Source organism: Phymastichus coffea, unplaced genomic scaffold, assembly GCF_024137745.1.
Source record: "Phymastichus coffea isolate CEN01 unplaced genomic scaffold, Cenicafe_Pcof_1.1 PCOF00046, whole genome shotgun sequence".
Classification (NCBI taxonomy): Eukaryota; Metazoa; Arthropoda; class Insecta; order Hymenoptera; family Eulophidae; genus Phymastichus; species Phymastichus coffea.
The window spans coordinates 1,713,309-1,730,607 of record NW_026706857.1 but is presented as its reverse complement, the minus strand read 5'-3'; the positions used below and the strand labels follow the sequence as shown (position 1 = coordinate 1,730,607).

The window sequence follows — 17,299 nt, the reverse complement described above, 5'->3', positions numbered from 1 at the left end:
CAGGCCACGCCAAAATTCCCTAGTTCATGTCAGTGCTGACGATAAAAATTTTACTAGTAATACAATCACTAATGGGTAAACAAGGCCACGGAAGGCATTTTGTTAGTTAGTTTTGTATAGGAACAGAGTCAGCTGTCAAGAATAAGCGTATATTTGCCCAAATGTTTTTGAGAAATCATCATATATTCTTGTGATTCTGACGGAATAAGTGTTGCACTGAAGCACACCCACTCGGAATCCAGGCTAAAATTAGGTAAGGCTTATCTCGGTCAAACTTTCAAATGGTCGGGGTTACATTATTTATTCTGCTTTGCATATCACCCATTGTCTCTCGATATATACACGTACAATGATTGAACAACTGTTTGCATTGTTTCGTCATAATCATTCAATTCCTACTCTTTAATCAGATGCTCACTGACGTGCGAAAGATGACATTAATTGAAGGTGTGGGCGATGAAGTCTTGAATTTCTTTATTGTTGTTGGAGTCCTGTTTGTCGGATGGGTCGCATGGTGTTCAACCAATATCGCCGATCAACCTTTGATACGTACAGTGTTGATTTTGCAGCATCGAACCCGCACACGAATCGCTGCGTTGCGAGCTAATCAACAAGTATTGGCTCTAGCTCAACAACAGCATAACTCGGAAAACTCGGAAAATGAATCAAGGCAATCGAATTCGGATAGTAATAGCGAGGTAGAGCCTAGTTGTCCAGAAACTTCTCTTCCTGGTATAAAAATTTTTGCTCATTGATCCACTCGTTAATACCATGTTATGCTATGTTAATGTAATCGTACTATTTTATTGTAGCTACAAGTCAAGTTGCTACTGAAATCAATGTAACTCCGGCAGCTGCAAATGAGGAAGTTCTCATACAAGCAATGGACTCCTTTACCACTGAAGAGTCAAATGAGCAATTGTTACAACAGGATAATAAAGAAGATGAAAATGTGACCACAACTGAGACATCAACACTATCTGCTGACGCAGAACAAACGGAACCTACGTTGTCCAATGACAATGAACATAAGATTTCCATAAAGCTAAAGTTTATTAACGATGATCAAAAATTAGTTACTGGTAGTCTTAAGGAAATGCTTGGTGATTTTAAAAGGTATGTAACATCTTGTTAATTATACATTTTTAAAGAAAATCAATTCCTTTTGATGAATGATCAAACTATATATTTTTAGGAGGCATTTCCAATGTGAACTTGAATCAAGAAAATTAGTTCGTCTGGTTTTTAATGGCCAAGTCCTTCAACCCGATAATGTGACCTTAGAGCAATGTGGATTTTTCAACAATTGTGTGGTTCACTGTTTAATACATCAACAGCGCCCTGCTCCAGTAACTCAAAATTCATTAGATAGTTCTTCACGTTTGTATTTTAATCCACCAACCTTTCAAAATATGCCCAATGGCACAGGTTTTGGATCTGTACAAACAGAGTGGGATCTTAGTAGACTGCTGGTCAGTTTGGTAACTCTTATCTTAGGCCTTGCTTGGTACATCAGATATCATTATGCCCAGTTGTTCACTGTGACCACAACATTAGCACTAAGTGGACTCACAGCGTTATTTACATTTTCATTATTTGGCCATTTTTTCCCAGATCAAGACAGCATAAGAAATATTGAATAAATACAATAAAACAGATTTTTATTAGGTGTGAGTGCAAATTTTGATTTTACCAATGTAAGCAAGGAATTGAATGTTCATACTGAAAATATTAGAACTAGATAAGTTTGTTTGAATATTCATATTTGTGTCTGACGATATAAAAAAAAAACAAGTTAAATGACTGTCACAGTTCTGCTGCAAAGTATAAAGATTAGTTTGAAATTCACTACGATTGATCTGCATACAGCACTATCTATTTGAAAAATAAAAAATTTGATAGTTAATGTGTGTGCATACAAAAAGTTAAGTAAATATTGGAAAAGTACAAACAGGAGAGTTGTAACTTTCTCATATTAAAAAAAAAGAAAGCATTTATTGAAGATTTTTCAAACAAGTGAAATGCCATGATATAGCGATTACAGTCGTAACTGTTGTATATTGTATAACATGTTTTCTTTTTTCTGTTAAGGGATGGCGTTGATAGTTACATTTAAATAGTTTGCTAATAAATAATGATACATATAAAGATAGAAAAAAATTTGGTCGTTTCAACGCGAATAATCATTAACTTAATGTTTTCATTTCCCACTGTGAAACATTTTTTATCAAAAGAATGTGATTACTTCTATTGATACGAAAAAAAAAATAAAATCTTACAGTTATTATATATATATATATATTCTTTTTATTTATTACCTATCTAGTTCCCTTTGTTATCGACTGAGTATTTGTGTGGAGTTTTTATATAATTTTTGAATGATAGGAAGAATAGGAAGAATTCTGTTATGTTTTTGAGACATTAAGTATTTTAAATATATTAGTTCTATAATTAAATTACTTTTTATGTGTATAAATTGCTTTGAAAAAGTTTTATCGACAAAAATGAAAATATTTACTCATTAACCTAAAAATTTGGTAAAATCCTTAGCAGCAAAAATGTCTAATCAAGATATAAGTATAGATTGTGAGAGAATGAGTAATATTTTAGAAAATAAGAATCTTGATTTAGACGCATATAGAAAATTAGTTAAGAATTATATTGATTTAGTAAGTGTCATGTTTCAACCTAGAATAGTTTGTCAGTGAACTTGAAGATTTATTATTCATTTTTATTACAGCATTTATACAGTGCAGCATTATTTTGGGCTGATAAAGTACTTTCATTAAGTAAAGAAAATTTAAAAGATGTTTGTGTTTTAGCACAATGTATGTATCTAATGAAACAATACCATAGAGCTGCACATTTGATTAGAAGTCGTGGTCTTGAAAAGGTTTGTTCTATAACTTATTTTTTATTAATATCACATCAAAATAAAAAATTTACTTATTTGTTTTATGATTTATATATATAGAAACATGTTATGTGCCATTATTTACTGGTGCGCTGTTTACTTGAAGCAAAAGAATTTGCAGAAGCTGTTCAAGTTATTAATGAATTTGAAACACTGTGTAATGTATCAAATGTTAATCAAACAGAACCAAGTTTTGAGCATTCTATAGTCTTGGACGATGCTCCTAAAAATGTTAGTAAGCATTTAAATTCAGTATCGGAATAGGAATTTGAATAATTTTATAATTCTTATTTTAAATGGGGTTTTTATTTTAGGTACAAAGCGCTATTTCATATGTAAAAGGAAGAGTATATGAAGCAATGGATAACAGAGCAGTGGCAACCGAATGTTACAAACAAGCTCTCCATTGTGATGTCTATTCATACCAAGCTTTTGAAGCTCTTGTACAAAATCAAATGCTCTCAGCAGCTGAAGGTTTAAAATCATTTTTTCCAGATTATTCTGTCACCTACTAAATTTTTCACTAGTTCACATATATTTTTAGAACAAGAATTGCTTGAATCCTTGCCGTTTGCAGAACAATGTAAAGAAGCTGATGCTGAACTACTAAAATTACTTTATGAAAGTAAATTGAAAAAATATCATGCACCAGCTGAAAATAACATACTTGTTTCTTGTGGTGTACTGGTCACAGATCGATTGAGGCATAATTTAGACATACAAGTTTCTGAAGCAGAGAGATTGTATTACAATTGTGATTATCACCAATGCTTTTCACTAACAGAGAGGTTCTTAGTAATTTTTATTGAAATATATTTATAAATAAATTAAAAAAAACGTTATCATCAATTGAATCATTTTTCAGTATATTGAAAAGTGATCCATACCACAGTGGTTGCTTACCAGTTCACATAGCATGTTTAGTAGAATTGAGAAAAACTAATGGTATCTTTTATTAATAAAAAATTGTTATAATTTAAGAAAGTATAGTTATAAATTTTAATGTTAATTTTTGTTTCAGCTCTATTTTACTTGGCTCATAAACTAGTAGATTTATATCCTGACTTAGCATTAGCATGGTTTGCTGTTGGTTGTTACTATTACAGTATAGGCAAAAGTGACCCAGCAAGAAGATATTTAGCAAAAGCCACATCGCTAGATCGCCTTTTTGGTCCAGCTTGGCTTGCTTATGGTCATTCATTTGCTGTAGAAAATGAGCATGATCAAGCAATGGCTGCTTATTTCAAAGCTTCACAATTAATGAAGGGCTGTCATTTGCCATTACTTTATATTGGACTTGAATGTGGTCTTACAAATAATTTGAAATTGGCAGACAAATTTTTCCAACAAGCTCAATGTATTGCACCAAATGATCCCTTTGTTATTCATGAAACTGCTGTCATATCCTTTTACAATTTAGAGTAAAATTTTCTCATCTTATTGTTTAAATCAACAATGTTACAGATTACTTATGCCATTTTTATTGTAGCTATAAAACAGCAGAGAAGCAATTCAAAGAAGCCATGAACAAAATTCAAAATGGACTAAAGGAAGTAATGCTTCCAAACAAATGGGAATCCTTATTGAATAATTTAGGTCATACATGTCGAAAATTAAAAAAGTATGACAAAGCATTAGAATATCATCAACAAGTAAGCATTAAAAGTTCGATTTGATCTCAATTTAAATGTGTTTACTCAACAGTAAAATGATAAATGTCTCTTTTAGGCATTAGTTTTGAACCCAATGAACCCAGCAACATATTCAGCTATAGGTTTTATCCATGCACTTATGGGAAATACTGAAGAATCAGTAGATGCATGTCATCGTGCTCTGAGTTTTCGTCGTGATGATACTTTTACTACTACTTTATTAGGATTCGTTATGGAACAACTTGTTACTGATTCAAGTCCATTTCCAGGTGATCTAATTAACAAATTAAAAAATATTTAAACCTAGAATATTTAAGAAGAATATTTAAGAATATTTAAAAATAAATATTAAAATTTCCATTTTTAGATTGTCCATTAGAAATTCCAAGCTATCCATTTCCTGGTAGTCAAAGAAAAAGAGAACAATCAACTAATAATACGTCAACTTCGGAAGTTGAAGACCAACAAATGGATAATTTGAAAAGAAACTTGTTTTCTGGCTGGGGTGATAGTTCTGCCAAGAATGAAGACTTTTCATCTAATGAAATGAGCTCTGAAATAGAAATGGCAGATTCTTCTAATATGAAATTAGAAGAGTAAATGTAATAAAGCAAATAAATTTTTTTACCCATTGTTAATTGCTTGTTTACTCTTATTGATAAACTACATGGATGTAAAATAATTTTTTCAATTAATTTATTGCCTAGATATAAAAATTTAATTTGCTTCAATAAATTAAAAAACTTATGATTTACATACACAAAATTACAAGCTTATATTTCAGTCAATATCAATGTAGTATATCTAGTTACGTTATATATCAAGTCAACATTCAAGTAAATCGATACCATATAAGCTAATCCGCAACCTACCAATAAATAACATTTTTCCTGGAATTTAATTTCTACGATTTTCTCCAGCACACCGTCCGAAAGTTATTCGCACACTTACCCATCATCTATCTCTCTTTCTCTCTCTTACGCCCTCCGGCACTTGATTGGCGCGTTGAACAAAGACGACGCGAGTCGAATCGCGCAAAGCGGTCGCCGCCGTTGCCGACTTGTGTAGCTCGATAGCGAGCACGGTCAATCGGTAAGAGAGCGCCGGCACTTGCGCATCGTAACTCGTAGACGACTTTCGGTAGACCGGCGAGAAGCAAGCACGCGACATAAGGGATTAAATTCAGTACGCGGGAAGCAGTCGTGGTGTGTAGAGCTGCTTGATTTTTCAACCAGGAGTGTGGGCTTATTGTGTGTTCAACTTTTTTTTTTCGACACCTAACGAGCTTGCGCTCACGCTTGTTGGGACGAGCATTTGTGTATACGAGGGTGAGATTCATTTCTCATTGTTATTGCCGAAAACTTTCGACAGACAAATCGCCGAGATGACTACTCTTTTGCAACAGGTAAATGACTGCACATCGCTAGCAATATTTCACGGTATTCATTTTGTCGTCGGCTTTTTGTTTTCGGCTGTCATTTCGATTTTTTTCTCCTGTATTTCATTTGCCCGCGGTATTACGTGGAATCGGTTTCGCACGATTTTTGCTTTATCGTTACAGAATTTCGTGTACACGGGGACAAGTGAAAAGTAGTGAATACAAGGTAGTGTTAATTCAAAGAAATTAGTGGCTCGAATTGTTGTATTCGCAACGTGTGCCGGTCAAACAAAAAAATTGCTCGACATTCGCGAGGTTAAAAACCAATCGTCAGTCCAAATGATCAACCTTGAAAATCGAATCGATCCCCACGTTACTGCCAGGGTCAAAGGAATAAGTAAGCATGTGCATTACGAGAAAGGCCTAAAAATTCTTCGAGCCGATTTAGTCATTTTTCGCGGCACTCGCGAGGAAGCGTGAGAAAATACCCCATCGAAACATCTTAAGAATGTCGTCTTGGTCTGTTTGTAAATACTCCGGGAGCACAAGGCTGTGTATCTCCTATCAGACACGAACTTCAAAGCTTGCCCTAGCTTTCCCGGAAATTTTCCAAATTTTCACCTACGAGAGATACTCCTATTTACTTTCGACGAGACACACTTGGAAATTCAATCGATCACCGTTCGCCGATTTCATATAAACCCTCTTCTCGTTCCCCGCCAAGTGTATGCTGTTGCAAGTGCTGACAAAGTCCTTTCTCATTCGCGCAATAAGCAAAATAGCCTGTCGAGTTATTGCCCGACTTTTTTTCTTTTATAGTTGTACTATCTTTTTCACGAGATGTTATTTTGCTATTAATTGTTGCTTTGATTGTTCGGTCTAGTATATTGCTCGTTTTCGACCTCTATAACAATAAATCGAAATTCTACGAAAATTGTCAAAAGTCAAAATGTCGAAATAAAAATAATACGCGCAGCGTGTAGTAACGCGAACGTTAAAAAACATATTGACAAACAATGGTGTGCGCAGGCCAGAAAATTACAAAATTTCTCAAAATTGATCACGTGTAAACCAAAACTTGTGTGATTCGCAGCTCGCAGCCTACCAATACGATTCGGAGAAATTGTTGACTGGTGGCGAGGACAGCAACAGTTCGAGCTTACAGCAGCAGCAACAGTATCAGGAGCACATTCGCGACAACAAATTGCAACAGCAGCAGCAACAGTATCAAGAGTACATCCGCGACAACAAATTACAACAGCACGAGCGCGAACAACACTTGCATCAGTTGCAGTCCATCAACAATTTGCTATTGGAAATGCCGCCGCCCTTATCGCCTAGCTCATCTTTCGGCGGTTCCATGGCGTCGCCGACAAAAACTACTGCGACTGGTTTGGAAGGTAACAGATTTTCCATGAATTTTGATATCCTGTATTTGCTATTCACTGGTAATATGTATAATCGCGACTCACAATAATATTTACGCGCGCGCACCAAATGGCATTTTTCATTACACGATTTAATGAGAGCAAGGCTTATTTAACAACAGGGATTTGGAGATCCCACTATGTTTACCTGCTTTTCATGTTGGCCGTAGATTTTCTTTTACGTTATTTCCAGCTGATTTTTGTTTCCGAGATGCGCGCTTTTCTGTTTATTTTCATAGATGTTGGCTATATTTTTAACGCATTTCCGTACTAAGAAAAATTATCCACTTGGAAATATCAAAATTTTTGTCATTTTTCATTTTGTTAACACTTTGATTTTGTTCACGAAGCAGAATTGATGAATTGTGTGAATTGACGGAATTAAACCGAATGATTCGTTTATTATTTATAAAAAGTTGTTTATATTTATAAAAACTAGCTACTTCATAGTCTATTTATCTCCGCACTTCTTTGTACTCGTTTGTATGTTCGGCCACAAGCTCTTTCAATGATTGATTCGATTTTCAAGGGCGAACAAACTTTGTTCTAATAACATTTTGTGCACTATTATTTGATAACCAATCAATTATTACGTAATATTATTTCATATGATCAATTACTTATTTTAAATAATAATTACAATACTTCCGCAATTATTTAGATATTTACACTAATCTTTTTTTGTCTTTAGATATGTCGATAACCGAACTCTTTGGCCTTGGACTTCCTCGTGGCTCTTTGATGGGTGATGGACAGAAGCAGTCGGGACAATCGAACTGTGACACTAATGGTGGCAACAGAGATTACCTCCACGTAAGTCAAGTACACAATGTTTTGTTTACATGATTACATGCCCAAAGTATGCGCCCTTTGACGTTCCGAGGCAATCACCTTTAACCTAATTATCGCGCATTCTAAAGGTTCCATAAGTTTATTCCAGGAATTTCGATCGCCAGTTCAGATTAGTTTCACTTTCAAGCAGATACATATTCGCGACAACAGCACTTTTGATATTAGACAAAATTATGGTGTTGCAGTAGCACAGGCATTTTATTTCTATTTACGCTATCAACGCTCTTCGGGAAATATTCTTTTATTCGAATTGATTTATAAATATGCGATTATAAAGTTATTTAATACGTAACTGAAAATATTGTTATTTCGAGAAGATCCATGTTGTATATACTGCTATTGGCAAAGATAAATCAATACGTTAGCCTGCCTACAAGTAGAAATCGTATCATGATCGTGTCTACAATACGTAACTTTAATAAGTTTCTCAAATCTGTACCCGGAATTTTTATTCGTTTAATACACAGACGCATTGCTCGTCGAGAATGCCGAACATCTCGTATACTCTTAGGAGAAAATCACAGCCTGTAAAGTATCGTCCGAAAGTTCTTATGCGAGCCAAAAAAGCAAAGTCGACATGATTAATCGGCCTTCTCATAAAACTGCTTCGCCTTCGCGCGCACAATAAGTCGCCGTCGCGTCTTTTCTACTTTTGGCCGGCGTTCGTCGCGAAATATCCAGAGATAATAGGCAACGGACGTCGCAATATTTCCTTGCAAATCGTCGCTCATGCTTACGTTACGCATAGGCAGGCGACCCGAATTCCTTGCGAGCCAGAACTGCCTCCGCCGCTGCCACCCTCGAAAAATCGTCCTTGCCGCTCTGCCCTCACTCGTGGAATTGCGCGTATGGCGTATTGTGTATATACACTTTTATGACTTTATCGTCGCGATAAAACACTTTTATGCACTGCGCTTGATCTTCTATTTTCCCCGTTTATGCCAGTTTTGACGGATTAGCTTGTTACGCAACGCGATGCGTCGTTCCCGAGAATTATTGGATGTGTGCTCAAGGGTGTGCCTGGCTCACAGTGCACTCCGGCTGCTAAATACCTGAGGGCTATAGGCTTTTACTTCCTGCTTTCTCTGCTCCTTTTTCTTTCTCTTTGTCTTCCTACCCCCGCGTTCACTCCCGCGAGCCTTTCCGCGATATTATTTTGGAGCTACTCCAAAAAATGGTGTCTGGGAGCTAATTCTAAACAATACGACGATTTCCCTTCTCATTCCTCTTTTCTGCGTCTTTTTATCGTAGCCTTTTTTTGTTTGTGTTGGTTTTTTTTCCGTTGCCTTTCTATTTCCAGAGGTTTTATTAGAAAGAGTTTATTTGTATTTATATTAAATTGAATGGCAAGTGGTTATATATCAATGCAATTTCAAGATTCTATAAAAATATTCGAGTACGTCAAACAGTTCGTGGGATTTCTTATTGAAAAAAAAATGTTTACTACTCCTGATATACAACTTACGCATCCTTATGTACACAAAATATGCAAAATGTTCTCATGAGATAATCAATGACTATATCATTTTATTAATATTTAACTTTTATTAATTTCAGCGACGGTCTGATACCAGTGGATATGCACATTCATCTAGTGGTTACTATTTAAACTCGACGTCGCATAAGGTATTTAGTTTTAACTTTAACTTTTAGAAAGTATTAATAACAATCTTCTACTTCTTTAAGGCAGTTTGAAATTTCATCGACATTAATTATTAACAAATTTTCAAATTTAATATTAATTTGAATGCTTGATTTTGGTTTATAATATTGAGTATAATAAATTTAATGTTAAAATTAAATTTTTGGCTACAAATACACTTTTTTTTATTTTTAGCAATACAGTAGCATGGAGGCTTTTTATCAAAGTACAGAAGTGCCAAGCTCGCCAATCTCTGTCCATGCACCAACAAGTCCAAGCACACCAGAGAGCGTTTACTCAAATGCGTATTCTTACTCCAGTGTAGCAAGTAGCCCTTACACATCCTCGTCATCTCCTGAATCGCCAGGCTACAGCAAACAATTGAATCTCTCCCCAGTTCGTCGGTGCTACGGAAGACCCATTCGAGGCAATTCTACTCCTTATAGGTAGACATTGAAGTTTGATTTATAGATGTAAATACACCAATTAAATAGAAGTCAAAATGTTTCCAGTGACTGTCCGTCAAGTCCATCCGTGGAGTTTCCGTCTCACGTTTATAACTGTAATGGTACCAGATCGAATTCTCCAGCTGACTCAGATAACAGTGTTAGTAGTTTTGACGGCCACGTTTCTGAGGCAATGGTAATTACTTTTCTGACATTCCCTATTAAATATCGTACGATACATATTCGAGAAAGAGAAAAGAGTATACTTTCTCGCACTTGTATCGTAAAGTACTATCATATGCGTGCATTTTTCATTTTTGATGAAACAATGTAACATTGATATTTATTTATTCTAGAATACGATGACACTTACACACGGCCAACACCGCTGTTACCCTTCAGTTAGTCAAAATTCGATGATGGATGCAAACAAGTACATCCAGAATGGTAGAGGATCGATGGACGCCCAGAGATACACAAAGTACTTGAATGTCCCGACCCCGATGCACCATTTCCATCACCACGCTCATGACCACTCTCGCAATCAGGACTGCAACCATCAGTATAGTGGCAATTGTACAAATATGTGCAGCTCAGAAAAGAATTGCTGTATGGGCAATAAGCGCAACGTTAATTTGAATACTTTGCCCAATTCCTTACCACAAACCTTGTCTCTTGACAAAGCTGCTAGATGTCACAGAAACGCTGCGGGTTTGTTTTCTTTTTTCTTTAAATAACTGGCAATTATACAATTTTAAAACATTTTTTTATAGCGGGGTCAGATGCAACTTACACTTGGAGAGGTGACTTACCTCAAAGGACACAAAAACCAGTGGCATATTCTTCGAAGGTGTTTTTAGGTGGTGTACCATGGGATATAACTGAGGCCGCTCTGATTTCTACATTCAAACAGTTTGGTTCTATAAAAATTGAGTGGCCAGGGAAAAATCAAACTCCAGTTCAACCTAAAGGATATGCATATATTATTTTTGAATCTGAAAAACAGGTAATATTGTTTGTGATATTTTGAGTTTTTAATAGCCATATGTTCAAGCTAATCAAAATAAGAATCTATTTTATTTCCAGGTAAAAAATCTCCTGGCTAATTGTACTCATGACTTTTCTAATGGCGGCAGCTACTACTACAAGATTTCATCTAAAAGAATGAAAGGCAAAGCAGTCAGTATAATTTTAATTAGATTGCATTAAAAAATAAATATAGTTACAACAATTCATGCATATCATTTCTTATGCTATTTAGGTTCAAGTGATACCATGGTCAATCAACGACAGTAACTACGTGAAGTCAACGCAACAAAAATTGGATGCCGAGAAAACTGTGTTTGTTGGAGCTTTACACGGAATGATCACTGCTACTGGTTTAGCTAGTATCATGAACGACCTTTTTGACAACGTTATCTATGCAGGTAATCTCATAGTTACTTTTTAATTCAATCGAAGTTTTAATATTGCTCTAAAAATAAATATTTTTGTTTTATTTTGCAGGTATTGACACCGACAAATTCAAATATCCAATTGGATCGGCGCGTGTGACTTTCAGCAGTAAACAATCTTACAACAAAGCCGTAAACGCAGCTTTTATTGAAGTAAAAACTGCCAAGTTTGCGAAGATAATTCAAGTTGATCCCTACATAGAAGATGCCCCGTGTTCCAGCTGCTTTGTCCAACAAGGTCCATACTTTTGCAGAGAAAGGGTAATACATATTTTTTATTTGAAATTCCAATTGTTTTTATACAAAGGTTTAATTCATAATCTTATATTATTGTACGATTCTCATATTTTCTTTATGAAATGATTACTTAATTATAGTTACATTTATATAATCGATTGTTAATACAATATTCATTTCTTTTGTTTTTAGATCTGCTTCAAGTACTACTGCCACACCTGCTGGAATTGGAATCATAATAACTCATCGATGAGCTGGCATAAGCCAATGTCACGCGGTTTGAAAAACAATCAAGTTATTGGTTTGTCTCCGAGTACTATTGGACGTTTTACTCGTCCTCCATACTTTATCTAATAGTTGTAAGTTAAACTAATCTGGTGTCATTGTTCGATCAATGCTCCTTCGATCGACAAACATACATCTTAATTCTTTCTTTTGACAACAATCGGCGGAGGAGCGAAAACTGTAGGTTTATTAAGTAACAAACGAAAACTCAAGCGACGCCGCATCATGAGATTTTTTTATAGTCTGCGGTTAGAACTTTGTAAGAGAAAGAATAATCGTTTATTTGCTTATTAAGATTAATATTTGAGCGAGTTTAATGTTTGTTCGATTAGAAAGAGATCGATAGTTTCAACGATTATAGAGCTTAATCACTTTGAGTTCCTAGTACGTACGAGGAGACCATTATTTTTTTATTTGTTGGTAGATATATTTATCAAGCGTAGTGACTTGGGTTAAAATATTGTTTTAATTATGTATTTAAAGAGATAAATATAATTATTGTTATAGTTTGGCATTCGTAAACGCCAACGAAAAAATCCGATCGGCGGATCAGCCCAGTCAGTTATTATTGATATCATTCGATTTATGATTCACATAAGAAGTGTTATTTGCCAGTCAGTAAACTGTTTCTGGCAATTGAATATTAGGCGTTTATAATGAAGCGTGGAAACAGGTCTTACCGCTACAGCAGCCCTCTTATTCTTTTGGCCATTTAAAATATGACGAAAAATGGAGTTGTACTAGGGCCTACAATTCTCATTGTAGAGTTTGATTTTTTTTTATTATTTTTTTGTTAACATTTAATTTTCTCGCAATTCGCGTGTTGCGTTCATTCGTTTCAAATTACTGATTTTCCACTGCGCTGTCTTTAATGTTTCGTTTATTTTTTTAAAATTTTTGTTAAATTGAATTAAACAATTTAGATCTTTGCACATTTTTTTATAATGCTTTTAACCTGTCTCTTCCTCAACTTCCTTACTTCTACTACTATTATGATAATGCAATCGAATCTTTGATTGAAATCCGCTAGTCATTGACACTAGACATATTTTATCTATTCTGAGCATTGAATTGTTATCAAAAAAATTGTTGTATTTAATGTTCAAATATTGAATTATTAAACATTTTAACGGCACGGTTAAAATAAATCTTAGTTCAATATTGCAATCTATTATCGAGATTGATAGAGAGGTTATCAAGCTTTTGAAAAAAAATTATAAAGTAACGGATAGTTATGACCTATTGAGTAGACAATATCTTAGCAATCTACAATTATTACAAGGTGCAAAACATGAGTTAGCCAAATCCTTGTAAGGACAAATTTTAAGGACAGCTTTTATCACTGAATTCTTATTTACTCACTTTTAATCGGTCGTGCCTTTTAACGTGTTCATGAAGTTTTATTGCGGCGAAATCCAACTGAAATTGTTTTTAAGTCTAACAAAGTTAAGTGATTTACAACACATAAGTATGCGCATACTCGATCAAGTGATTTTTCTGATTAATAAGACTAAAATTTACAGCGGCGTAAAAAGCTTTTCACATTCATAAATTGAAAATATTGTTTTTAAGTTGAAAGATGAAAGTGCCTCGACGGTTTCATTAGTTTTGTTTTTATTTATTTAAAAGAAATTTTTATTAGTTCAACCATTCACATGGGCCGTATTGTAAAAATACGTGCAAAATTACGATGTGCGTTTAGCTTTATCTTTATCGACGTTGAATTTATAGTGAAAAATTAATAAAATAACAAAACTAATAACAATGCATGTTGTTCCCACTAATTTTATTATAAGTATTTCGTATATGAAATAATAACAAATATACATATTATAACACAATTACTAGTAATTTTCATTGACGATCCTATTTCATCATTATATTTCATGATATTTTGTGTTAGCATAAAAAAAAACTATATATTAAAAACAAGTTAAAAACTATACATTGAACTATGCTGTAATAATTTTCGTTTTGTGTATTTTTTATTAATATATTAATATCTACATACTATGAAGTTTTGTACATTTGAGATTTTTTAATTAAAAGTGTATCATTATAATTGTATATTAACATAAGTAATATTGGTTATAAAGCGCACGCATCTTTACACGTCTGCCTGAAGTATTAATACTGCTTTTATTGTCTTTGCAGTTACAACACTAAAAGTAATTTATCAATGTGATTAACACTTTTTTATAAAACAATCAGATGATATGTAATTTTAAAGTAAAATTTTTTTATTATTTAATGGTGATTACCAAAATTTTTAAATTCTTTTGAAAATATTGTATCTTCTCTGAATTAATGAGTTACATATTTAATATCCGTAAAATCAGTGAATAAGTCATAACTACTGAAAATAAAGTCCTCTAAACTTGCATGTATCTTACATCTAATATATTCTGTAAACTTCACCATCTCTTTTTTTTTCCCTTATATTTAATGTAACAATTTTCATTATAAGATAAGAATGTTTATTGTTATTGTCATTGTTATAATTACAATTTCTTCAAAAACTACGTTTGATTTTATTTTATTTAATTTTTATAATTTAAGTTACGTTTGCTGTAATATAAATTCATTACCAGTGTGAAATCATTAATCACTAAAAGTAAATAGTAAGTTTATTAATTTCCACATTTGCCTATTATAACTTAGTAACTATGGCTAACATTTTTGTCTTTACCTGTTATACTATAATTATTTTAAAGAATTATATGTTGGTGGAAAAATGAAAGTGATTCGCTAGCAGAACATTCATTCCTAATTATTTTCTTCATTTTTTGTAAGATGAAGAAATAATAAAATTAAATTAGGTTGTTTACTGATTTTCGCAAATAATATGTTTGAAAACGATTTAGGCAAAGAATATCACTCAAGTATCATCAGTAAAATAAACAGATGATATAATTCTTAATCAATATATATTTTTTAATATCACATTTTTATAAAAAGAAAATTGTAGGAAAATTAACTACCAATGCATTATTCCCCACTAATTTTATTATAAACATCTCATATACAATAACAAATATAGCTATAATACTTAAACAAGCAGTTTTCTTTATAAAAACCTATCCACAACCAAAACTCACATTCTTGTTCATTCAACAATTGGTATTACAAGTCAACTGTTTTTCTGAGCAATTTTCTTTGAAAGTGCCTGGTATAAACCGATTAACGACGATATTGTGCCAAGTAAGCCTACTTGCCAAGTTGAAAATTTTCCTCCCCATAAGGTGCCTGGTGGAAGGTAACTAATGGCATAACTCAAATCTAATAGCAATCTCAAACAAAGTAATAACTCATTATTTTGTTGACGTCTGAGTTTTGATCGGTTAAATCTGTATTCAAACAAATTTATTATAAAATAATGTTATTGTTCAAAAATGAAAATAAATAATTATTTATTTGACCTCGGATCCAGCTCATTTTTTCTAAAAGTAACTTCTTGTTCCTTAAAGAGTTTGTACTTTCTTAGTGTTCTGAAATACAAATATAACAATACAATATTATAAAATATGATATTTGTATTAATATTCATCTTATTTTAACTGATATGTTTTAAATTATTATTTATTATATACTTCAACAAGGACAGATAAAGGGACCCAATCCAAAACCAAACTGAAGCATTGCCCCATTTTTCAACGTCTATAGATAAGTAATTGTTTTCTCCAGCCCAACAAATATGTTCAACTGGACCATAAGTGAGAGTGACTGATATTTTTATCAGTTCAATTATTCTCAAAAACCAATCTGGTTCCTAAAACAATCAATTGTTTCTTGTTAATTTACATTATAATCTCAAATGTTATCTTTGATTGAATATATATTGAATACAATGAATTTTTGTTAACATACCATTTGTCCCCAACCGTAACTTATGGCATAATTAACATTGGGAACGTCATCCAGAAGTCTTAAAATAACTCTGGTCCCACTCATTTTACTTCCAAAACTTTTGAATTTATCCGAAATTTCTTTTGAAGCAGGAAAACCTGATACCAGCTTGGCTGCATAGGACAATGTCCGTAGAAGTTGATCACGTCCTTCATAACTATCTACATATCCTGATAATACATCAAAATCCATATCTGGTAAATTATTTGTAGCTACTTAAAAATATTCTGGTACATATTCTTGGACTTTTGGATTTTGGAATTCTTGGCAATGCCAGTCAATTTGGACTTTATTTATGGATGACCAAAACAATTATTATCCAAACAAATAAGTTGTTATCAGAATGAGATAGCAGAAAATGATATTTTTAGAAAAAAAACTTGAACCAATCTACAAAATATTTAACAAATATATATTAACTAAACATACATAACAATCATAAGGGTATATGTCGAATTTAGTCACATTTTTCACAATAGTGTCAAAGCAAAATCAATCAAAACAAAGTTTTCGTCGACATTGATGTCATTGATCATTGATAACCTATCACGCTACTTGATCACTTAAGGATTTCAGCATTGCTCTGAAGTTTCAATTGTTCATTCACTCGCGCACCGTGACATACTGTCAATTTGTGCGAGATAACATTCGCGTATATAGGTATATACGCGACTCACTCATCAGGCGTGGTTTTTACGAAGCTAAGGTAAGGTAGGTTATTCCAATTCCTATAGCGCGAAATTTAAAGAATCATTATCGCGCTTTTTTCGTACCAACTATAGTTTTTGCATTGATGACTTATGGTTATTAAAAGTTATTAAAAGTTATTATTGCAACAAAACTTCAATCGTGTAGCATTACGGTTATTATCATTGTATTATTAAATGTAGTTTTGTGACAAACGATATTTTACAACTAAAAAATGAATTCAATTGTTATAAATATACTGTGCAAAAGTAATGATGTTCCGTTTATAACGTCGGCGTGATTTTATCAGTCAGCGACTTTTGAAAAATGAAAATATTCAATAACAAAGATCACTTGTCTCTCGTAATTAAAATTGCCTCTTGAATGGTAAGTCCGTCTCGTGGCGCCTCCACAAGATT

The 17,299-nt window shown here is 33.2% G+C and overlaps 4 protein-coding genes across 5 annotated transcripts; 3 read left to right on the top strand and 1 right to left on the bottom strand.

The window, feature by feature from the left end:
* The first annotated feature begins 66 nt into the window (after window positions 1-66).
* LOC131664901 (transmembrane and ubiquitin-like domain-containing protein 2) lies at window positions 67-2,273 on the top strand. Its single transcript, XM_058936349.1, has 4 exons — window positions 67-253; window positions 411-732; window positions 813-1,116; window positions 1,196-2,273. The coding sequence occupies exons 2-4, from the start codon at window positions 411-413 to the stop codon at window positions 1,641-1,643; spliced, it is 1,074 nt and encodes a 357-aa protein (XP_058792332.1). The 5' UTR covers window positions 67-253; the 3' UTR covers window positions 1,644-2,273.
* Window positions 2,274-2,379: 106 nt separating this feature from the next.
* LOC131664899 (cell division cycle protein 16 homolog) lies at window positions 2,380-5,190 on the top strand. The gene is made up of 10 exons (XM_058936347.1): window positions 2,380-2,669; window positions 2,741-2,893; window positions 2,975-3,145; window positions 3,229-3,388; window positions 3,459-3,702; window positions 3,780-3,859; window positions 3,936-4,335; window positions 4,404-4,566; window positions 4,643-4,835; window positions 4,934-5,190. The coding sequence occupies exons 1-10, from the start codon at window positions 2,559-2,561 to the stop codon at window positions 5,164-5,166; spliced, it is 1,908 nt and encodes a 635-aa protein (XP_058792330.1). The 5' UTR covers window positions 2,380-2,558; the 3' UTR covers window positions 5,167-5,190.
* A 472-nt stretch (window positions 5,191-5,662) lies between these two features.
* LOC131664860 (translational regulator orb2) lies at window positions 5,663-13,236 on the top strand. 2 transcript variants are annotated; one of them, XM_058936284.1, is made up of 12 exons: window positions 5,663-5,971; window positions 7,038-7,344; window positions 8,063-8,184; window positions 9,781-9,849; window positions 10,061-10,311; window positions 10,378-10,507; window positions 10,668-11,022; window positions 11,085-11,317; window positions 11,398-11,490; window positions 11,573-11,738; window positions 11,818-12,026; window positions 12,195-13,236. In XM_058936284.1, the coding sequence occupies exons 1-12, from the start codon at window positions 5,951-5,953 to the stop codon at window positions 12,354-12,356; spliced, it is 2,118 nt and encodes a 705-aa protein (XP_058792267.1). In that variant the 5' UTR covers window positions 5,663-5,950; the 3' UTR covers window positions 12,357-13,236. The 2 variants fall into 2 exon arrangements, with proteins under 2 accessions (XP_058792267.1, XP_058792266.1); XM_058936283.1 differs by having other exon boundaries at window positions 10,360-10,507.
* Window positions 13,237-15,180: 1,944 nt separating this feature from the next.
* Window positions 15,181-17,211, bottom strand: LOC131664913 (peroxisomal membrane protein 11C). Its single transcript, XM_058936381.1, has 5 exons — window positions 16,659-17,211; window positions 16,155-16,583; window positions 15,878-16,056; window positions 15,707-15,775; window positions 15,181-15,634 (listed from the first exon to the last, which is right to left on the bottom strand). Exons 2-5 carry the CDS (start codon window positions 16,383-16,385, stop codon window positions 15,418-15,420), a joined length of 696 nt encoding a protein of 231 aa, XP_058792364.1. The 5' UTR covers window positions 16,386-16,583; window positions 16,659-17,211; the 3' UTR covers window positions 15,181-15,417.
* Between the last annotated feature and the right edge of the window lie 88 nt (window positions 17,212-17,299).

What these genes read in the sequence shown, in the direction of transcription:
- LOC131664901 (XM_058936349.1), top strand. Translation starts at nt 411, where the DNA reads ATGCTCACTGACGTGCGAAAGATGACATTAATTGAAGGTGTGGGCGAT. An exon ending in TCCAGAAACTTCTCTTCCTG is followed by an intron (nt 733 to 812) that starts GTATAAAAATTT and finishes ATTTTATTGTAG; the next exon opens with CTACAAGTCAAGTTGCTACT. An exon ending in ATGCTTGGTGATTTTAAAAG is followed by an intron (nt 1,117 to 1,195) that starts GTATGTAACATC and finishes ATATATTTTTAG; the next exon opens with GAGGCATTTCCAATGTGAAC.
- LOC131664899 (XM_058936347.1), top strand. Translation starts at nt 2,559, where the DNA reads ATGTCTAATCAAGATATAAGTATAGATTGTGAGAGAATGAGTAATATT. An exon ending in CATTAGAATATCATCAACAA is followed by an intron (nt 4,567 to 4,642) that starts GTAAGCATTAAA and finishes TGTCTCTTTTAG; the next exon opens with GCATTAGTTTTGAACCCAAT. An exon ending in TGATTCAAGTCCATTTCCAG is followed by an intron (nt 4,836 to 4,933) that starts GTGATCTAATTA and finishes TTCCATTTTTAG; the next exon opens with ATTGTCCATTAGAAATTCCA.
- LOC131664860 (XM_058936283.1), top strand. Translation starts at nt 5,951, where the DNA reads ATGACTACTCTTTTGCAACAG. An exon ending in TACTGCGACTGGTTTGGAAG is followed by an intron (nt 7,345 to 8,062) that starts GTAACAGATTTT and finishes TTTTGTCTTTAG; the next exon opens with ATATGTCGATAACCGAACTC. An exon ending in GCCACGTTTCTGAGGCAATG is followed by an intron (nt 10,508 to 10,667) that starts GTAATTACTTTT and finishes TATTTATTCTAG; the next exon opens with AATACGATGACACTTACACA.
- LOC131664913 (XM_058936381.1), bottom strand. Translation starts at nt 16,385, where the DNA reads ATGGATTTTGATGTATTATCAGGATATGTAGATAGTTATGAAGGACGT. An exon ending in CTTTATCTGTCCTTGTTGAA is followed by an intron (nt 15,776 to 15,877) that starts GTATATAATAAA and finishes TTTGTATTTCAG; the next exon opens with AACACTAAGAAAGTACAAAC. An exon ending in AAAAATGAGCTGGATCCGAG is followed by an intron (nt 15,635 to 15,706) that starts GTCAAATAAATA and finishes GTTTGAATACAG; the next exon opens with ATTTAACCGATCAAAACTCA.